The sequence below is a fragment of the Populus alba genome, chromosome 6 (assembly GCF_005239225.2).
Source record: "Populus alba chromosome 6, ASM523922v2, whole genome shotgun sequence".
NCBI classification, from domain to species: Eukaryota; Viridiplantae; Streptophyta; class Magnoliopsida; order Malpighiales; family Salicaceae; genus Populus; species Populus alba.
This window is the reverse complement of record NC_133289.1, coordinates 3,978,652-4,000,968: the sequence shown is the minus strand read 5'-3', so window position 1 is coordinate 4,000,968 and position 22,317 is coordinate 3,978,652. Positions and strand designations below refer to the sequence as shown.

Genomic DNA, 22,317 nt, shown 5'->3' with positions numbered 1-22,317 from the left:
CTTGTCTGAATCTTTTCTCGAAAATTTTCAGGACAATTATTTGTTGATGTGCTCCATCCAAATCTAGCACCTAGGTTGACATCCTTCTACTTTAATACCACTCACCGAACCATGGTGTTTAAGGTTGATATTTTTCTCTCAATTACAGCATCCATTCTTTATTTTTGGTTTAGAACGAGGGTGAGGTTGCCACCAATCCTTTGATTAGATGACAGCATGAGTTAATTGTCAATTTTATTTGAAATAAGGATAATGAGGGTGCTTGATATATATGGCAATGCGAATTGAGGTCTGGATTGTTGCGGTCACTACATTTGCAGTTTGCTCTTTGACTGTTATGCGCGAATACTGCTGTCTGGTATTGGTTTCGTTGTTTTTGTCCCCCCGTCTTCCTTCATGATTTTCCCTGTTTCTGGTGCAACGAGATTTGATCCCTTTTTACTTTTTAGTGCATTGCAAGTGATTTTTACGAGTTCAGTTGGCACTCAAATTCACTCAAAATTTAAGGGGACGGGTGAGGTGATCAATGCAAATGATGTTTCATTTGTTTTGGGATAATGTTGGGTGCAAACCAAGATCAAGTCTTGAACCATGGATGGGCAAATCTGGGGCACACAAGGTTTGAACCAGGATCGAGGGGGCTGGAATCAGGATTAAGCTCGGGATGGGACTAGGTTTGAATCACCAGGGTTTAGTTCGACATTGAGTCTGAGGCATCCAGGTTTGGGGCCATGGTTGGGTCTGGTGTGTTTGAGTTGCAAATCGAGATGGGGTTTTGGGGTCAGTATGAAACCTGAGAATCTAACCGACACCAAGTCTAGAACACTTAGGTGTTAGATCGAGTCCATTCCATTCAAGTTTAGAAACTAATTATATTTTTATGAAAGTACTTTAAAAAATTAGCTAACCAAACAAGTATTCAAAATGTTTTAAAAGAAAATGAAAATACAAAAACAGAAAATGTTACCAAGTGGTCTCAAATGGTTAGGTGTGGTTGGCGTTCGAGATTTGCGATTTGTAGCTATAAAAAACGAGCCAAATGATTCCCGATTGGTTGGGTTGAATTAATTTTCTAGATTTCTAACGGGGTTCTCAAACCAGATGTGCCTTTCATGTTTTTGTATTTTAATAACGTTAATAAAACATAAAACACCCCTATAAAACTTATTTATACGAGGATCGCCGCCGATCAATTTTGGCCAGTTGTCACCCCTTTTCCTCTGGCCAGCAGCAGCCAAAAACTCTTATATGGAGGTTTATAACAAAGATTAAAATAAAGAGTTCAATATCTTGGATTGATCTATTTTCCTCATCCCCCCCGGTTGATAATTACCCTGAATTTTTGCTCACAATAAATCGCCATTAAATCAATATTATTTTTTTCCTAAAACAATGGCTTGTTATTTTTTCTCGTGATTTGACTAGGCGGGTGCAATCTTACCAAGCCCTTTTGTTTGCAAATGAAAATGAGGCCAAGATGACTTTATCATAATTACATTATAATGCATGGCATTTGTATTAAAAAAATAAAACAATAAATGAGCCGTTGAAAACAAGATGGGTCGATTCAATAGCTTGCATCGTCTATTCTTCGAAGCAAAAGAAGCAGCCCCGTGCCATGAGAGCGGTGTCCTCGCTTTTGCATTGAAGAGATGGCGCCACTCCATCAATCACTGTCATGCATGCTTTTTATATTTTGCGTAATTATTCCCACGCTTTAGCAACATCCATCACGGAAACTTTTCCCCCTTTGTTTCTCCTACTTGAATGCATCTTCCTAGATTTTCTGTTTTTCCAGCTATTATAGCTTCGCGTGCATGTTTTAAGGTACACAATCTATGCAGTGTTATCTAAATTAGATTCCTTGGCAGTAAGGTGTCTAATAATTTTTTAAAAGTATTTTTTAATTTAAAATATATTAAATCAAATTTTTTTTAAATTTTAAAATCAACACATTAAAACTATTAAAGAACACATCAAAAGCAAGGCTTGGATTTAATTTTTTAAAAAATAAAAAACTAATTTAAAAAACAAGTTGAACTACAATGTCAGTGAGACGTACGAAGGTTGTTTCTCTAAATGTGAGGATTTTATTTTATTTTTGAATAAGAATAAAGTATTTATATTTGATTGGAATGGATATTTTGATATTAATTGGTGGATAAGAATCTTTCATCAATGAGACCTCACAACGCAACTTTTTTCTCCCATTGATTCACGATGATTTTTAAACTCACGAGTCTCGTGACTATGTGATCGGTATATGTGTACAAATACAGTGAAAGCACAGAGTATTTAAAAATATCTTGACAGCAAAGATATTGAAAAATATTTAAAAATAGCAACTGATCTTTGAATCCATTTTAAAAATACCATAATATAACATAGCAATCGAGAAAACTAAAGCAATTAAGAAGTTTTTTTTGTTTTTTTGTTTTTGGAGTTGAAACTGTATTTTATAATTTTTTATTTAAAATTAAGATTTTGATATTTATGAATTATTTTCATGTATTTTAAAATAAAAAATATTTTAAGAAAACAATTCTATTACATTATCAAATATTACTTAATATTCTAATCTATTTTATATACATAATTTTTAAACGATAATTACTTATACTTATAAACATGATAATAAATGTGGAAACGGATTAAAAATTCATGAAGGGTAGTACGGATTCCTACTCGTTGCTGATTTTTTTTGAAAAAAAATTGTTTCTATTTTAAATTTAATTTGCAAAATTTGCTCCCTTATTTAAAAAAAAAATGCTTACCTTGGTCAATACACGCATACAGTGAATATTGTATCCTAGTCAAATCCTAGAAAATCTGTCCTCAAATATCTACCGTCAGAAACATCCACATGTCACAATCTCCAACCTACAAACTCTATCCCGCCACGCACTTTTCAAAACCCTAACACATCTTTCCCCCATATTTTCCCTCCCTCATTTTCCCGCCTCCCAAACACACCCCTTATTAAAACACCAAACCCTAACCCCCCACCATCCCCACCCTCTCTCTGTCTCTAAATATCCTCTCTTCTCCCTTCCCATCCAAACACAATGAAACCTACCACCATTTCAAGATCCCTTGCCACAAAGAAGAGAAGAAATCACGAGTCCAACTTTTACAGATACTTGAAACCTGGTGCGCTTGCTCAACTCAGGGATTCCAAGATCAGTTCGCTAACACGGTTATCTGTCCATCAATTTGACTCTATCCCTACAACCCCACGACAGATCTCTTCAATTCTTGATCTTGAACAAGTCCCTTGTTTTCTCATGAGCAAGATTCGGGGTCCTGCTTGTTCTCTTAAGAGGAAGAGGCTTGTGGCTGCTAGATCTGTGTTTTTACTCAATATGGATCCTTCTAACTCTCCTGTTTTAGATCCCAGTAGTAGTAATACTGATAATGGTTCTCTAATTAGTGTGTAAATTTCCCCCACCCTTTTGGTTGTAATTTTTTTGTTTAATGAATGGATCAAGAGCATCGAATAAAGTTGTTTAATAATTGAATTGGGGTTGGTTGATTGTTTTCCCTTTTTGTTGTGCTTTCAATTTGTTAATATTCGTTATCATTGAAAGCCTTTTTTTATGCTTAGATTTGATGGATAAATGGGAAATTAGCAATCAATGATCTATTGCGCAAAGTGGGGTTTCTTGACTGTTATTTAATCCAACAGTACAATAATTAATAACCCATCTTTTGTTGGTAATTGAGATCATGAATTGTGTGTCCATTGATGTTAGCCTTACAAGCTTCCTAGTTTTGTTGTTTCTACAATGGTTCTGTTCCATCCAATTTTGGGATACCTGTGTTTTTTACTGTATAAATGTTGGCGCTTTCTGGTTGTGATCGAATTTACAAGTCAATGGATGTATAATGGAGTTCTTAGAGGTTAATAAAATGTCATCCAGTCTTATTGATCCAGAAAGTCCTTTTATTCTGTGCTTGAAGGGATAAGGACGAAGGGGTATATGTTAATTCCTGATTTATGTGAAGTTGTGCATTGATGATGGAATGATTTACACGTGAATCTTTAGGGTACTGTTTTTGCTAATATTTGAGTAGAGCTGTGCTTCCATTTCTGTGTTTTTTCCTCCTTTGGAAAATATTTTTTTTTGTGGTGCTCTCCAAATCTGAAATGATCTACCAAATTGATCAAGTTAATTATCCTGATAATCAAGGTGTTGAAGATGCTCTTATATTATACTGTTGATGGATGACTGGTATACGATGTTGAATTGTGGTTGGTTTGATCTACATGATTATTGACCAATGTCAATGGAATACTCACATGGCGAGGGATTTAGAGGAGTCCTTTCGGCATCTTGTTCTGATGATCGGAAACCTAACTAAGAAGACACTGAAGATTGTAGTTCAAAATTTGTAGTTGTGATGTTAATACGAAATGTTGATCAACTTGGAGGGTGGAAGGGTTCTGATCCTTCAGCTGTGTTGGTTCCAGAACAAATGGAGAGATTTATGCCATGAATTGATGTACCAAGCTTTTACCCCTGCTTTGCATTGATGCAGTGTACTCTTTTGCTTAGAAGGATGGTAACTGGAACTGCAGCGTGCCCCAGTCCATGGAAGGGGGGATAGAGTAGCAAACTTCATGGACTGTTTGGGAGCTAGTCAAGAGGATTCAGTGCTATCCAGGATCAGCACAAAACGGATTTAGGGTCAGGTTAACTGCGAATCCACAGGACAGAACGAGAGGGAGGGTAGGGTGAGGGGCGACTAAAGGGAAATATGCTACAGGGTGAGCTCAAGTTTCTTTTTATACCTTTTTTTTCTTATTCAAATTCGTTGAACTAGTCCGGTTCAATCAATTTTAGCTTTTTAAATAGGTTTCTTCAGTTTTTCTCTCGATTCTATTTTTTTTAATTTTTCAGTTTATTCGGTTAGTCAGTTTTTTTTTAATGCCTCATGTTGAGGTAATAGCAGGTGATGTCTAGTAAGTTAAGTGACCAGTAATTGATACTTGTAAAATATCTTTTTTAATAGATGTGAGACTTTATGATAGTAAAGTCAGTAAATTTATAGAAAAAAAGAGTGCAATAACATTTTAGAGAGACGAATTCTAAAAATATATATCCCGAGAATGTTAATAATAAAAAGATTGTGTGAGCCTTGAGTTTGAAGGATTCACATAATATTTATAGTTTATGATTTTTGTCATTTTATAGAGATGATGGATTAAAGTGTAATTTCATTATTATAATATTTTGAGTTGTATTATAGTTAAAATAATATGTACAAAATCAATGAAAAATATTGAGAAACTTGTATTGGGTCTTGAAAAAACTCTATGACAAAAGTTGGGCTCAAAGAAGGTGTCCTAGCCTCTTAAAAGTAAAAAATAAATCTAAAAGCGTTATCTGAACTCATATATGTTAGGGCAGCTCCAACGGAGTAGCCAAATGAAAAAGTCAAATGGCTTTTACCTTTTATTTCTTTTACTATTTGCATTCCAACGAAAGAGGTAAACCAATAGCCAAAATGACTTTTTGTTTTCTTAACATCATTAACTGTAGAAATGGCCAAAATAGCCGTTAGCCAACAACTCTTTTTTTTTTTTTAAATATAGAAATTTTTTTCTATAAATACATGAAGAAAAAACTTGTTGTTTTAAATTTTTGTATTGTGCCTCACCTTTCTCTCAAATTTAAAAAAACAAGAATCAATTATTTCTTCGGGTAATTATTAACATCGATTGTGTTAATTAGCTGAAATTAAAAGGTATGCTTGTTTAAAAGCTTTTTCTATAATGAAAAAAAAAAAAAACATAAAAAAACTTGAAAATTATGAAAAATATAAAAAATTTTTAAAAAATTAATTTTTTAACAATAACATATAAAACTTAAAATTAAAAATATTCATATAAATAAATTTTAAATTTAATTTTTTAACTTTCATATTACTTCATTAATTTTATATTACTTTTATAAATTACTCATTAATTATATAATTAATAATATCATAATTATATTATATATAAAATATCTAAATTAGTTATATAATTATATTAAAATTAATTTAACATAAAATATATTAAAATATAAATGGTTTTTCTAAACAGTTTTTTACTATTAGAATGTACATAATCCAAAAAGCTATACTTATACTATTTAAAAAATTATTTTTTTTATTTAACTTTTTAATATGTATTTTTCACTGAGATGCTCTTATGCTTAGGGTATGCAATCAAACCTAAAGGGATACGTGCTCAACACCCCCTCATTGATAGCATGCCCAACCAAGTGGTGGCTATAAGCCCAACATATAAAGTGCAGGTGCTAGGCAGGACCTGGCAGGCTAGGAGTTCCAACACGACACCCAACACGTTCATCCTAGCATAGGCTCAACCTACCATGCTTGAACCCACTTTTCTTAGATAGCTCAGAGTGTGTTTGTTTTTTTTTTGTGGTTGAAATTGTGGTTTAAAGGGTGTTTTTCGCCTATTTGAACTTTGAAGGGGGTTTTTTAAAATTTATTTTTGTTTTATTTATTTATTTGAATCCATCAAATATATTATTTTAATGGAGTCGGGACTCTTGACCAAGACCCAAGACTCTGTCACCTCAAAAAAGATTAATAATAAAAAAAAAAGAAAAAGAAAATACAAGATGAAGGAAAGAGAGAGAGTTGACTTTTTGTAGCGAGCCAAAGACTCTTCTCCTGGGTCTTTTTTGGCTTTCTAAATACGCGGAATTCCAGAATTTTCCACGATCTCTCCATAAATCCTGCAATACTCATTATAATTCATTTCTCCTTCTCCAAAATCATCTTGTTAAATTCATTTTTATCATTGGAATCCCATTCCAATTCTAGTTATAATAATGGGCACTCCACAATTCCCAGATCTAGGAAAACATTGCTCGGTTGAAGATTGCAAGCAGATCGATTTCTTGCCTTTCACTTGTGATCGTTGCCGCCAGGTACTTTCCAATTTGAATGCTGAAATTTAATTTCCAAGCGTTTGATTATTTAATGCTTTTTATTGGGACTGGTTGAAAAGAAAGAAAATGTAAGGTGTTTTAGATGCTAAGATCATTAAGTCAATGGAACCCATGTTCTCAAAGTATGATTATCGTGTAGGCGTTGACTTGGTATTGGATTTCATAAAGAAAAGTGTTAAACTTTGATGTTTTTTATATGCTAGATCGTTATCTTATCGAAACCCATGATTATAAACGAGTTCATTAACATGAAAATAGTATGATTATTTTCTAGACATTGACTTGATTTTGGATTCATGAAGTAAAGTTTGCAACTTTGAGGCGTGCTTACTTGATTCTATTTGTGAAGGATTGGCCCTTTTATTGTAAAGCTTTTGGCTTTGTTTTTATCATTAAGAATTGTAGGCTATAAATGATAGTGGTTTCTTTCATGTTTTAAATTGGTAGCCATTAGCCAAGTCAGAGTTTTTGTTCAAATGAAATGAGTTATGCTGTTGTTTTTTTATTGTTTCAAAGATTTGAAATTTGGAGTGTGTTGGTTCTGTTGGAAGCTGAAAGTCGGGGATTATGTTGCAAAATTTGAACTTTGGTGATGGTATTAGAGGTTAATTTTGGCTGTTGCTTGTTTGAATTCTAGTCCATGCTTGAAGAATTGTTGAATGAGTTCTTACAGGAAGTTTCGAATCTTCATATTTGCTACTTTCAAAACCTTAAAGACTTTACCAACCCATTTCCTTAACGAAATAAACAATCATGCAGTCTTTATTAAATGGTATATCTGGAAATCCAGGCTACTAAATCAATTGATCGCTTTGTTTTCTACATGTAAAAGGCTAACTGTTTGTTTTCTTTTAGGCTGTAGAACTGTTGCAAAATAAATGGAGCAATTGGGCAGTGGAAGTTAGCTAATTGATTGTTCATTGTGTTCTGAATGCCAATTTGAGCAAATTGTTGCATGCTTGCTTAGTCTTTGATACTCCTGTTTTGGCCTCCATATATTTTGAATCTCTATTTGCCTGCTGATTGCCGCATTTAATTTTATTAGAACCTTTTTATTTGTGTTAATTGTATGCGCTAAATAATTTGTAGGTATTTTGTTTGGAGCATAGAAGTTATATTAAACACAGTTGCCCAAAAGCTGATAGCAACGGTGTCATTGTTGTCATCTGTCCATTATGTGCGAAGGGAGTTCGCCTAAACCCTGACGAAGACCCAAACATTTCTTGGGAAGTGCATGTTAATACTGATTGTGACCCTTCAAATTATGATAAAGTTACAAAGAAGAGAAAATGCCCTGTCCGGGGTTGCAGGGAGCTCCTTACATTCTCAAACACAATCAAGTGCCGGGATTGCACCCTGGACCATTGCCTGAAACACCGGTTTGGACCAGATCACAATTGTCCTGGACCAAAGAAACCTGATGTGAGCTTTCCTTTTATGGGTCTCTTGAATAGGAGTAAGAAGGAAGAGTCAAAACCCAATCGCGCTACAGCTGTGTCTTCGTCGAAGTGGACCTCTAACTTTCTAAGTGCTGCTTCAACTGTTCGAGCCTCAGCTGAAGCAAGCATGGTGAAATTGAGCAGTGAGATCAGCCAGGCTTGGCAGACTGCAACAAATAGTGCGAGCCCAAGCAGCAGCAATGGAAGTGGAGGAATTGGGCCAGAGGAGTGTCCGCAGTGTGGTACAAGGTTTTCCTCAGTCACAAATCTGATAGATCACGTGCAGAAGGTCCATGAAAAGGGTGGAAATCAATCTCGTGTCTTACAGTTGCCAATGGAGGTATGCCCAAAGTGTAGTAAGGGTTTTCGTGATCCTGTGGCGCTTGTGGAGCATGTTGAGAGAGATCATAGAGGTACTTCCAAAGCCTAGAAAGGTTTGGCTGTCAAAACAGCGAAGTTTGCTTCCAGAGTAGTCATTGTTTTTCTATTTCTGATCGCATTCATTTTTTTTAAAAGCCAGTACAGAAGCAAATGTAACTCTTGAGCATTGATGCAACTTGTATGGTTTTGAACTGTCAGTAACTTTCACACAAAGGCCTTTTTGTTACTAATAGAAGTTGTCAGGCGATTGAATTCTTTACTTTTGCGGGTTCTTGCAAATTCCTGGCTTCATTTGATTTTCTACTCAGCTGTGGAGAGGTTAGCCAATATAAGCAATTAAAATATAGAATCGTTGCAACGTTTTCTTAACCCGCACCGTATCTTAAGCAAAATGTTTTCTCATGAGATGCTATATGTGTTATAGAAAATAAAAAATGAGGACCGGGGAGCATGCGAGTTTGTAAATGCATCCATTTCCCAGAACTTCCGTAGCTGGAAACAAAATGGCCGCCGACGGCCAGGTCTGGGAGTTGTCAGGGACCAGACTTGGAGCAGGGAAGGTGGTAGGCCCTGATGTCCTCCTCCTCCTCCTCGGTCTGAAGATGCATTAACGTGAACAACTTCGCGAAATGGATTATGGATAGCAGCTTAGGCCACCATTTATGGAAAGAAGTGGCCGTGACTATCTGTTACCTTTTTTCCCCGCCAAAACGAGTGGATGGCTGGTTTGCATGCTCACATTCCATTTCTTAAGCATCTTAGGCAGAAACAACTCGTATTCATTCAATGTAATCAGTCGTTTCAACCTAATCTTTGCTTTGCGGACAATCTTGTGGAACCTACTTGAAATATACTGGTTGAATGAAGGTACTAAATTTGGGGCAGTGAATCATCACAAAGACAGACAGCCTGCAATGCCTGAAGTTGAAGTAACAAATGGAAATTTGTCTGCTCCTCTCTTTTTTAACAGGAAAGTTAACGAAATCAAGATTGAGTTTGTCTCTCACTCGTACAAAAGCTGATTAATATGAGTTGTCAAGAGCAGTGGAAGTTGCTGGCTAGCTACGAATTGCAAGGCACTTGAGTACCATTTCAAAAGGCTCTTTAAAGAGATGGCCATCTAATCCTTATGTTTCATTAGCAATGAATATGTTTTTATTAATCATTTTTAGAGTTTTGCTTTGGAGTACAGAATGGTTATGACCTTTAATCAAGACTCTTTTGCCTTACGGTTTATCACAGCCATATTGCCAATTTGTTGCTCAATCGCTAACCTTTTTTTTTTTCTTACCAATTTTCCATAAATAAAATAAAAATAAACATGAATGATTAAAATAAAATATTAACTTTTTTTTTTTAAAAAGTTGAGAACAAATGGTGCCTCTAAGTCTTAAACCCGTGAACTAATATTATTTCCATGGGTTAACCATTAAGCTATGACACAAAGTATATATTCAAATGATTAAAAAAATATATTAATCTAGCTTGATATTCATGTAAACATTTATATCAACTCTATTTTTTTGACTTATTAGTATAATTTTTGCTAGTGTCCTAGACAAAAAGATAAAAAAAAAAAAAAAAATCTGGTTGGAGAAATAAAGAATAAATTTGTTTTTATAATAGTTTTAAAGTGGTTTATTGTATTTTTAAAATAAAAAACACAAAAAAATGTATTTTATGTTTTCATTATTTTTATTTATTTATTTATTACCTAATATAATAACCAAACACTGCATCAATGATCCAACAAGACTTTATTCCCATTTTCTGATTATATGGGATTTGGTTGCCATTTTCGAAGGCTAAAAAGATGGGGCAGGAAGAAATTCCTCGCAAGAACCAGAGCATTATCGTATCTGTAACGTATAGAACGGTGAACCGGAGGACCGAACAGAACATAAAAAAAAACCATACAAAATCTTTAACTGTCATGACAGCACGTTTTTTAGTAATTCGTTAAAACAAGAAACAGAGACAGAGGCAAAGTACTAACTTGGTCCTTATGGTGTTTAAGAGATAACAAATTAGTCCCTCTTGTAAAAAACACTGCGTGTTTAATTTTTATGTTTCTAGATTTACGACTCAGTCCTTCCATTGGTTATACACATATCAAGAAAATATTCAAAGCATAATCAAAATATTTAACAATATTAGATTTGTTATTAAATTTAAAAGATGTACATTTTTTTTGATGAAGTGAAATAATTATCAAAGGATATAATGTGCTATCAAGAGCATAACAACGAGGCTTCTTAAAGCCTTGTCAATAATACTCGTTACATATAGCGAGTACAATAACACTCTTCAAGTATAGAGTTGACAATAACTCGAAAGAACTTGATTTGTAGGGAGAAAAATGGAAAATTGATCAAAGGTTAATTCAAGGTCGCAATTCATCTACTATTGTGTAGGTTTGAAGGAGACAATAGCGACGTTGGGTGGCTTGGATGAGTTCATGCTTGATCGAGTGGTTAACTAGTATTGCATGTGCTAACTTTAATTGTCAACGTTTCTGAAGATGAGAGATCAAGTTACAAAAAGTCGCCGGAAATTATATAGAAATCGATACCAAGATAAAAGACAAAACCTTTGATTTTTATGGGACATTTTGATACTAGAAATTATAAAAAGGTAGATCTTTTTTACGGTTTTGATCAAAGTTGATCCAGGGTTAACATATAAGTTCTTGAACTAAAAAGATTAATTTAAAAACTTATCAAATATTAAGGACCAAGTTATACTTTGCTGGTATAATTCACTGGCACGTCGGCTCCGCATGGAATGCCGTTTATGAACGTGTGGAACTTTACAATCATTTTCTTGTTTTTTATTTGACATGGCGCCGGCTCATGGTATAAAGATTTGATTTTTCTTTTTTGTTTAGTTTAGTTTTTTAGAGAGAGAAAGAGAGAGAGAGGACAGACATTAATTGAGTGGCTTGGACAGACATTAATTGAGTGGCTTGGACAATGCTGGAAATTCGGTGCCTTTTTTACATGGCTTAGAGAGATTTCCAGCTTCTGTTAAGCTGTTTCTTGGCTCCGAGGTATATTTTATTTTCATGGTTTGATTATTGATATATTTTTGAATTTTCATTTCTCTCAACCCCTTTGGTTAGTTTTATTTATCTTTAAGAATGTTGATAGTTCATCATAATTTTGTTATTGGTTAATGATTTTGATCCATGGTTTGCTGTTGTTGCAATCCATTTTCCTGATTTTGAATTCCACATTGTTTTCCTAGCGGAATCCGAATTTGTTCTGTGTGGTTATTGAGTTTTGAGTCATTTTTTAGAGCCCCTTTTGTTGAATTTGTAATTTTTCCAACACAGGTTGGCCATTGAATTTGAAGGGTACCCGGTTGAGTTTCGAGTATATCTTTCTTTCCCTTCTTGTTGCCAAAACCTTGAGTATCTGCACTGTTTAGAGGGGAAAGAAAGCAAAATTTTGAGGGAAGTTCTTGGAATCCAAAATGAGCGCGATTTCGGGTGTAATTTCAAGGCAAGTAATGCCTGCATGTGGCAGCCTTTGTTTCTTTTGCCCTGCGATGAGGGCAAGGTCCAGACAACCTGTCAAGAGATATAAGAAGCTGATTGCAGATATTTTTCCTCGAAACCAGGTTAGCATTCTTTAAATTGTTTTCTTTTGACATTTTTGTATCACATTTGGTATGTTTATTCATAATAACAAGTTGTTGGTGATAATTTATTGTTTCTGACCTATCATTGCATTTGTTGGATAATCCATATGAAGACAGGTTTAAAGCATAGCAATTTCATGAAAATAAGCTAGTTCATACTTTATAATGTGGCATTCCAATTTGGAGTGTACATTTTCTTTCCCCCCTCTTTTAGCTGATTGTTTCCCAGTGACAGAAAATGTTCATCTTTCTGTAGTTAGTATTGCATTGATTGGAATCATACCATGCCAATGTCGCAGCTGCCAGCTCATGGTCGCTTAATATGAAAAAAAGGAAAGTGTAAAAGACAAAGCATCAACCCTGCATCATGTCACTGGTTGCAAATAATTTATCATTTTTGATAAAATCTTAACATAACAATAAGAAGTACAAGAACTTGGAATATGCAAGTAAGATTTTACCATCCAACTCCTAGATGGTCTGTGTTTTCTTTAGGTATTAGAAACGAGTACTTTTAAGTTTTAAGCATTCACAAAGAGACCTGGGGCGATATTGAATCCCCTAATAGCTTTTAAGGTAACCATTTAAGACTCAACATCTTGTTTTCTTTTACTCTGACACCACAAATCCCTTTTAGAAAACCGCGTTTTCTTTTTTTCTATTGTTGATTTTTTTTTATTCCACACCATCAGTTATCTTTCTTTCTACTAAATTGAAACTGAATTTTTTTTGCTGTCCCTTTTGATTTACTCCCCAGTCAAGCACTTCCTACATAAAGATGGTGAATCTTAAGCCGCTACAGTTTCTGACTCTTCTTTGAAAATATGGTTTCATCAAGCAAGCATAATGCATCTGAAATTTTTCATTTGTTCAACAGTGGGGTGATTCGGTGTTCAATGTCATTTGTTTGTTAACGCTGCATTTAATGACAGGAGGAAGGACCAAATGATCGGAAGATTGGAAAACTATGTGAATATGCTGCTAAAAATCCTCTCCGTATCCCGAAGGTATAGTTTTGTCTCATATCAACCTCGAATTAATGCAATAGTTGAGTGATACAAGCCTAATATTTTGAAAACTCCTGATGATCATGGATATCTTTATTTCTTAAAAGAAGGTGAGATTTTGGCTGATATTGGCCGTAATTCTTTCTGTATGATTGAAAAATAGTATCTGCTAAAAAAAAGTTACTTCTCTTGGAAATCAAGAAGTCAGATAACGTGCATCAGCCAAGTTTCATCTGTTTGTTTATTATGGAACTAGTGTTAGTGAGAGTTTGTGTCTCTTCATGTACCCTTCTCTTGTTAGTTGTTTGATTAAGTTATTCTTTGTCAAGAGTCATAAAACATGCTGAAATAGATGCACACATAAATTATTGTATTTCCCATCAGTACACTGGAGGCACGTCGAAATTGATATCATAGGATGTTTTTTTGCCGGTTTCTTCTTATCTTACCTCTTTCATCTCCATTCTCCTCTTATTTTGCTAGAATGAGATTGTGTTTTTAATGTTGCTCATGTCAGACTATTTTATTGCATGAAAAATCATATCGATTCTCTTTCTCTCTCACTCTTTCCCTTCTGTTATGGTTGTTTTGTGATTAATGGAGGCTGCAAATTTTGTGATCAGATCACGAGCTCTCTTGAGCAAAGGTGTTACAAGGAACTGAGAATCGAGAACTTTCAATCTGCAAAAATTGTGATGTGTATTTACAGGAAATTGTTGATCACTTGCAAGGAGCAAATGTGAGCTTATCTCCCTCAGTTATGCTTTCTTTTGTGGGTTGTGCAATATTTGCATTTCTAAAATCTCATTGTTGTTTTCGTTGTTTATATGGTTTCTTTCACATTTTCTTTTGCATACGAACCACTACTATTACCCGTTTAAGCTTTCTTCAATCACACTTGTAGAAAAAAGGGACAACAGTCCTTGATGAGAATTCAAGTATTTTTAACCCTAGCTGTATGATTAAGAGCTAGGACAATGTTCTTTTCTTTCCACCACTATTTCATCCCCTCCACCTTGAGTAAATATTGTAGCATCTGTATTGGCTTTCCTTGTTCTCACCTCTACTATGTGGGTGTGTTCATGATCGGGGACCATTTCACAGGCCTCTATTTGCAAGTAGCTTACTGAGCATCATCAGTACTCTGTTGGATCAAACACGACAGGATGACATTCAAGTTATAGGATGCGAGACTCTGTTTGATTTTGTAAATAACCAGGTAGGTGCTAGTGGTTACTTAGCAACTCACCATCACGTTCGGGGGTAATTTGTGGTTGAGCTTTCAGTTTTCTGTGCAGAGGAACCTTCAAACTTATCTCTTATAGCTGAATTTTGCAGAAAGACGGAACTTTCATGTTTAACTTAGAAGGATTTATTCCGAAACTCTGTCAGTTTACTCAAGAAGAGGGAAAGGATGAAAGGGAAAAAAGTCCACGTGCAGCTGGGCTGCAAGCCCTTTCTTCTATGGTACCCTTTTTACCCACTTTTATCACTTATTTTCTTCAAAATGTGGAACTATGATCCTTCCACAATCAGTGACACTTCGCTCACATTGAACAATGGGAGATCCTGATAAAAGAGGCCTATCTTGAATCTTACTGTAGCCAGCATGTTTGTCAAATGTGATTATTCCTTAATTCTAGATGCACCTTGACTGACCAATGACCATTTTGTGAGTCTTTCTTGTTTCAAAATTGTTCTGAGAGCCAGTGGTCTCAGGGGAAGGATTTCTTTTTGTCTGTTATATAAGTACACACTCTCTAGTACTAATACATTTCATTTCAATCATTCTTATGCTAAGTGGACAATTTTTTTACTTTTGTTTTGTAGATTTGGTTTATGGGTCAACACTCTCATATTTCAGTGGAGTTCGACAATGTAAGCAGATTTTGGGACTGTCTTGGATTCGTTGCAAGTTTACCTACACATGACAAATTTTGATTCCTCTTATTATGCTCTCCATATTTCTCCCTGAGAATTGAAAAATAATTAGTTATATCCAGATGTGCTTTGCAACTTGTCCATAGTTTTGCAACATGACCAGGTCTTTAGTCAGTCTGTTGGCTGTTACTTTGCTAATTTGGCTGATGCTTGTTAGTTAGATAAGTCTTTTATATGGACATGTATGCACAAAAGAAATAATAAAAAAAAAAAAAAGTGTGGTAACTGAGGCAGCTCAAATCTGCACATGAACTTTCCTATTTCACTGAGAGAGGTCTGTCTGACACCTTAACTTGAAGTGACTGCCCTCAAGACTTGAACACGCATGCTTGTGCTTAGAAGAACAAGATCTTTACCATTTGCACAATGCAATAACACCGATAAGCATATTCATGTGCACACAGTTTACTGTAGAATCTATTCAAGGAAGTCCCTGCAGTAGAGCATTTTAACACAAACTCGTTGATCTGCATATTTATTATTTCTCCTTTTTATTTCTCTTTTTTTCCTTATAATTTAAATAATATGACCTATGTTTCAGCTCATTCATTTTTTTTCCTTTTTGATTAGAAATATAAACCATTGTTTACTGTACTCCTGGCTTTTTTTAATACTATTCATATGATTAAACAGATAGTTTCAGTTGTCTTGGAAAATTATGGAGGTCCTAAGAGGATTTCAGAGAACCTCGATACTGACAAAACAGGTCCTCAGAATCGGTGGGTGCAAGAAGTGCTGAAAAATGAGGGGCTTGCTACTCCTTTGCCAGAGGTCATTACAAGGGTTCCTTCTTGGAGGACAATTGTGAATGAAAGAGGCGAAGTAAATATGACAGCGTAATCTCCAGACACAATATTTTCTTGGTGAAGACATAGTTTATTGTATTTTAGTCATCAACTAATAGATATTCATCATTCTTCTGGTTTGGCAGAGAAGAGGCCCGTAACCCCTGCTTTTGGTCCAGGGTTTGCTTGCATAACATGGCCAAGTTAGGGAAGGAGGCTACAACAATTCGGCGGGTTCTCGAATCTTTGTTCCGATACTTCGATAATGGAAATTTATGGTCTCCTGAAAATGGTCTTGCCTTCCCAGTCTTAAAGGATATGCAGTTTTTAATGGATAATTCTGGTATTTAAGCAATCTTTTAATTGTTCATTGGTATTCCTAAAACAGTATTTTGTTCCCTTTCATTTAATTTTATGAAGCATGCTATTTATGTGCTCTTGCAATTTTAATTGTGGTTTTATGGAAGACTAATCATGCTCTTTCGAATTTTTTTGTAATATGTTCTAGGGCAAAATACACATGTTTTGCTGTCCATATTGATTAAGCATCTCGATCACAAAAATGTCCTTAAAGAACCCAGCATGCAGCTCGATATTGTTGAGGTTACCACTGCCCTTGCTGAACATGCAAAGGTTGACCCTTCTCTGGCAATAATCGGTGCAGTAAGTGATGTCATGCGTCATTTGCGGAAAAGCATACACTGCTCACTTGATGATGCCAATCTGGGAGCTGAAATAAAAAACTGGAACAAAAACTTTAGGGAAGTGGTAGATAAATGCCTTGTTGAGTTAGCATATAAGGTGACACTCATCTCCATTAGCTCTTACATAACTTGGAGTGATGCTTCTTTGACTTTTAAAATAGTGTTCCTATTTGAAGTAATTCAAAATTTCATTTTGTGTGCGCTGTAAATGTTTTTATACAGTTATCAATTACTTCGGAATTTTCTAATATAAAAAAAAACTGGATACTACTGGTGAACAGGTTGGAGAAGCAGGCCCGATCCTTGACATTATGGCTGTGATGTTGGAGAACATCTCGAATGTTACTGTTATAGCCAGAACTACGATTTCCACCGTTTATCGTACAGCTCAAATTGTTGCCTCATTACCAAATTTGTCATATCAAAACAAGGCAAAGCCAAAGTCATGGTCTATTTGAATATTTTAGATTATTTGAGTACCTTTATTTCTGTACCTTATCTAATATATTTTGCTTCTTTCTTTCAGTCATTCCCGGAAACTTTATTTCATCAGTTACTTCCAGCTATGGTCCATCCTGACCATGAAACACGAGTTGGAGCTCACCGCATCTTTTCTGTTGTTCTTGTGCCATCTTCAGTTTCGCCTCGTCCATCCTCAACTAATCCCGGGTCAAATAAAGGCTCTGATCTTTCACGGACTCTATCAAGAACTGTCTCTGTCTTTTCTTCCTCAGCTGCTCTTTTTGACAAGCTAAGAAGGGATAAAACTTCCACCAGGGAAAATGTCTGTCAAGACAACAAAAATAATGTCCTTGAAGGTGAACAAATCAATAATGGGATCCTTGCTAGATTGACGTCATCTACAAGTCGAGTGCACAGCATGAAGAATCCTTATGTACCCTCAACATCAGATGAAAATCCCGTGAACATCTTAAATAAGGAAACTGTAAGTTTTGACAATGTCAACTTAGTATTTTATAAATTGTAGTCGTCCGTTTGGGTCAAATTTCAAGTGTAACCACTTAACTCTAGTGGGTTGCATTTGTTACAATTTTCTTCCTTACCTACTCATTATAGGATGATCCTCTTAATGTGATCCTAACTATGCACAAAGAATTCAGCATGATCCTCACTGCTTATGCAGAAGACATTCAATTATGTATTTTTCGTCTAAAATAAGCTAGTATTCAATTCATCAACATGGCTTTAGAAAGGAGCACAAGAGTTTGCTTGGAGATACTTAAAATACTGTATTCTGGACAGGCAGGGACTTAATCATGAGATGCATCTTGTGCAAAAGTTGGCCTTAGCTTTATACATGTATATCATGGCCGATACAAAAAGTGGTTTTCATATGTAGGAATTGCTGTCCCTACTCAATGTGTAATCACTAACTTTGATACCAAAAATAATCAACTCTTCAATTGGTTATTAAAATTGTCTTAGTTTAGTCCATCATTAATTTGTATCTGAATCTTCTGTGGTGGTTGAAACTCAGGGGGTTGGTTCTCTAAGGCTGAGTAGCCGCCAGATCTCTCTTTTGCTTTCATCGATTTGGACACAGTCCATTTCTCCTGCAAATACACCCCAAAACTATGAAGCAATTGCTCATACATATAGCCTGGTATTGCTGTTCTCTCGAACCAAGGTAATTTCTTAATGTATTGATAGTAGCATTTGAATATGCACCAGTGATAATAACAGTATCAAGCTATAGCAATTGCCTATAGTAGTTTGATATCTCTATTTGTGTCTGCCATCGATGTTTAACCTTGTCATTTCTCTAACCGCATATGAAAAAAAATTCTTAAAGCAGGTTCATTTTGATTCCAAAGTATTTTACTGTCCTTGAGATAAACTCTAACTGCTACTGCATACCACAATTTTCTCATGGACTTTAATTTAGAAGATACAGCATCCACAAAATTAATCATTGATAGGCTTTGTGAGAAGTGAAGTGATGCAAATTTAGGTTTCCTAAGACTTAAACTGTTTTCACCAATTATGTGTCACTGATCATGAATGGTTGTGCAGAATATTTCTCTTGTTCTACAAAGGCTCTATCTTCTCTTTTACCCCTCTTTTTTTGTGGTTAGTTTCTTAGTTCTATTACATTTTATCTTGTTCCACAGAATTCTAGTGATGAGGCTTTGATTAGAAGTTTTCAGCTTGCATTTTCCTTGAGAAACTTTGCTCTTAAGCAAGAAGGTAAGTTCCCAGAGTTATTGTTTTGTGGAATGTTGTTTTGTGTTATTGAACCTAGTTGAGTTTCTATCAAAACTAGAAGATGACTTACTTTGTGTATTATCTATATCCAAGATCAAAAAAGTTGCATAAATCAGATAAGTGAAGTGAAAATAAGTAGACTAAGATTAAACTTTTGAATTTAAAAATGATTCTCCCAGACAATATGATGGCTTGTGGTTGAGATGATGACATAGTAAAGCATTTTTAGTTTTTTTAGTATTTTAATGATGAAGGGTATTTGTGGAAATAATTGTGATGGACTAAGCATAACAAAGGTTGATAGGTTCTTAGGAGCATGGATGGAGCTTTCACAAATCTGAATTGTTTTTCACAAATATTTTTGGTAGGTTTAAAATTTTGTGTAATTAGATTACAGTTCTCTTGAATAAGTGGTTGGGGTTCAATTGAATTCAATGTCGTTCAGCTTTTCTTCCTATTTTCCAACCATTTTCATGCTAATAAGCATGTCAAGTAGTATGAACAGGTTAAAAATTTGTGTTCATTGGATATCATCTCTTTAATTGAAGCCACAAACTTGCTGTTATTGCAGAGTCACTCTCACCATCACGTCGCAGGTCCCTCTTTACTCTGGCAACTTCGATGATTCTTTTTTCATCCAAAGCTTTCAATATTATTCCACTTATTTATTGTACCAAGGCGGTGCTTACAGAAAAAATGGTATGTGTGTCATTGCTGATTAAGTTGCACTTGAATTGGTTCACCTTGAACACATCCTTTCAGCAGCTGCTTGAAGCTTGTATATTTAAATGTGGATTATGCTTTCTACTGTCACAAACAAATGACTTTTTCTGGTTGCTTTCACGTGCTTTGTGACATATAACCATGAACTCTATGTTTTTGACGACGTGTCATGCTTGTATCAGGTTGATCCATTTTTGCACTTAGTTGAAGACCGCAAGTTGGAGGCTGTTACTACTGATTCTGGCCACCCCGCAATTGTTTATGGATCTAAGGACGATGATAGTTCAGCTTTAAAATCCCTTTCAGAGATAGATGTTACTGGGAACCAAAGCAGGGAATTCTTTGCTGCTGAGATTGCTAAGAGCTTGGCAAATTTGGCAAATGTAAAGCATTTATCCCATTTATTCAAGTATTTTTGGCTGTCATTTAGTGCTTTCTGTGAATTTATCACTGTGTGATAGCTCTGCATTAAACAGTGACTTGTTCTCTACAGTCTGAAGTATCTGCTAAACGGGAGAAGCTCCTCGACGAATTCTTACCTGATGATGTGTGTCCTTTGGGAGCCCAGTTGTTTATGGATACTCCAAACCACATAGATCAAGTTGATTCCAAAGATAACTCTCTTGTGGAGGTAGATGCCTTTCACTATTTTTCTTTTCTATTAATACTTAGGACTTGAATTCTCAGGAAAAAAAAATAAAAAAATTTGGTGCTTGCGTCATCTTGTTTTTGTTTCGCAGGGCACTCCACTTTTTACAGTAGATGATGTTTTTCTAGATTCATTGGAAGGCCAAACCACTCAGACCACAGAAATTGTCTTCCAATACACCAACCTGTTGAGCGTCAATCAACTTCTAGAATCAGTATGTTACCTTTATCATGCTCTCTAGTTAAGATCTATTTGCTTTTAGAAGTGCAGCGTAGGCTTTCGTTGATGCTATAACTAAAAATTCACAATGCGGGTTGGTTTCTCATTACAAGTTATTTATACTGTTCAGTCTACGCTGCTCTTGAGGCCTTACTTTTCATGGCCCTAATGGCTTGGGTTTGGGACTCGTCTTCGAGCTAACAAATTGAAATCTTGCAATTATGCGGAAAAAGGAAAAAAAATAGTAAAAAGCATGATCACAGATAGATGATTTATGTGTGCAGGTCTTGGAGACGACACACCAAGTTGGACGATTGTCTGTAACTGCACCTGATGTGTCTTACAAGGAAATGGCTCGCCATTGCGAGACACTTCAGATGGGAAAGCAACAGAAGATGTCTCATGTGATGAGTGTCCAATTGAGACAGGAGAGTTTGATGAATGTTCCCTTTCAGAAATATGATGACAAGGCGAGGAAGGTAATATCTTTTTCTTATGAAGCTTAGCATGGGAGAATCCCTCACCTCTGCTAACTGAACAATATGCAGGCTACCAATCCTTTCCTTGACCAAAATCTTATTGCAAGCCCACAAATAGCACCAGTTGGCACTGTTCAAATGCAGTGCGCGACGGAGTATCAACATCTGCCTGACCTCTTCAGGCTACCAGCATCAAGCCCCTTCGATAACTTCCTAAAAGCTGCCGGTTGTTGATCGTAAAGAAGTAAGAGAAGCACATTCTTCCGGTTAGTCAAGAATCAAGGGATCAAAGGGCATACAGCTACAAGAATTTATTGGTTGATGTCGGTCACAACGTATATATCTCATATTCTATTAGGGTTACAAGAAGTCAGAGATGTGAACAAGATTGGTTGATGTTGGTTACTTTCGTCTCGTTCAATTCTTTCATTCTTTACCTTTCTTGTTTCTATTACCTCGATATTTTTGGCAGTGACTGCAAGAGGAAGGTGCCTTGCCATTTGCTTCTTGCCCAGTGGTCCTGCAAGAGTGCTTGGAGTTTTAAAGAATGTAATATGTTTTAAATGTCCATCGTTGAATGATGATGAATGCGTGTGTAAATTCTCTGCTTGATCATGTGTTCTATTTTGAGATATCAAGCCTATTTAATGAAATCAACCTCACTTGTTCTTCCTCCATGTGTTCATAGTAAGAGACACCGAGAACTTTGCATTGTCTCCTAGTCCAATCCCCCTAACATGGTTAGCCATGCATAGCTGGCTTCTGTTGCTGCACAAGTGACACTCCTGAAAACCAAACCAAAATCAATCTTAGTTTCAACTAGGTCGGCTCGTATTACGCGACGGATTGGATTTTGTTTTTTTTTAACTTAATGAAGGAGAGTTCAGGAGATGGTTAAATTTTTTAAAAAAATATAATAAATTTGATAATAGGTGAAACCTTAATTAATTTGATAATATCATAAAAAAAAAATAAGGTAACAAAAACAATAAAAAAAATTCAGTAAAATCTATTTTGTTCTGTACTTAATCCGAGTTATGTATTATTTTAAATTATTTTAGATATTAAGCCAATTAAAATTAAATAGTCTAACACGTTAATTTATAATTTAATTAACCAGACTAAATCCAATGGAAATTCGATCAATTCTAAGA

The 22,317-nt window shown here is 35.3% G+C and overlaps 3 protein-coding genes across 3 annotated transcripts; all 3 read left to right on the top strand.

The window, feature by feature from the left end:
- The first annotated feature begins 2,955 nt into the window (after positions 1-2,955).
- On the top strand, positions 2,956-3,526 carry LOC118053195 (uncharacterized). The gene has a single exon (XM_035064371.2). It carries the CDS (start codon positions 3,066-3,068, stop codon positions 3,435-3,437), a length of 372 nt encoding a protein of 123 aa, XP_034920262.1. The 5' UTR covers positions 2,956-3,065; the 3' UTR covers positions 3,438-3,526.
- A 3,090-nt stretch (positions 3,527-6,616) lies between these two features.
- On the top strand, positions 6,617-9,047 carry LOC118053194 (zinc finger AN1 and C2H2 domain-containing stress-associated protein 13). Its single transcript, XM_035064369.2, has 2 exons — positions 6,617-6,947; positions 8,058-9,047. The coding sequence occupies exons 1-2, from the start codon at positions 6,849-6,851 to the stop codon at positions 8,835-8,837; spliced, it is 879 nt and encodes a 292-aa protein (XP_034920260.1). The 5' UTR covers positions 6,617-6,848; the 3' UTR covers positions 8,838-9,047.
- A 2,640-nt stretch (positions 9,048-11,687) lies between these two features.
- Positions 11,688-21,834, top strand: LOC118053193 (protein SEMI-ROLLED LEAF 2). Its single transcript, XM_035064368.2, has 20 exons — positions 11,688-11,837; positions 12,123-12,409; positions 13,363-13,437; positions 14,061-14,176; positions 14,542-14,656; positions 14,776-14,904; positions 15,268-15,315; positions 16,012-16,214; positions 16,310-16,506; positions 16,672-16,964; positions 17,149-17,298; positions 17,394-17,813; positions 18,366-18,515; positions 19,000-19,075; positions 19,665-19,792; positions 19,999-20,199; positions 20,310-20,447; positions 20,557-20,679; positions 20,969-21,163; positions 21,233-21,834. Exons 2-20 carry the CDS (start codon positions 12,263-12,265, stop codon positions 21,395-21,397), a joined length of 3,069 nt encoding a protein of 1,022 aa, XP_034920259.1. The 5' UTR covers positions 11,688-11,837; positions 12,123-12,262; the 3' UTR covers positions 21,398-21,834.
- Positions 21,835-22,317: the final 483 nt, after the last annotated feature.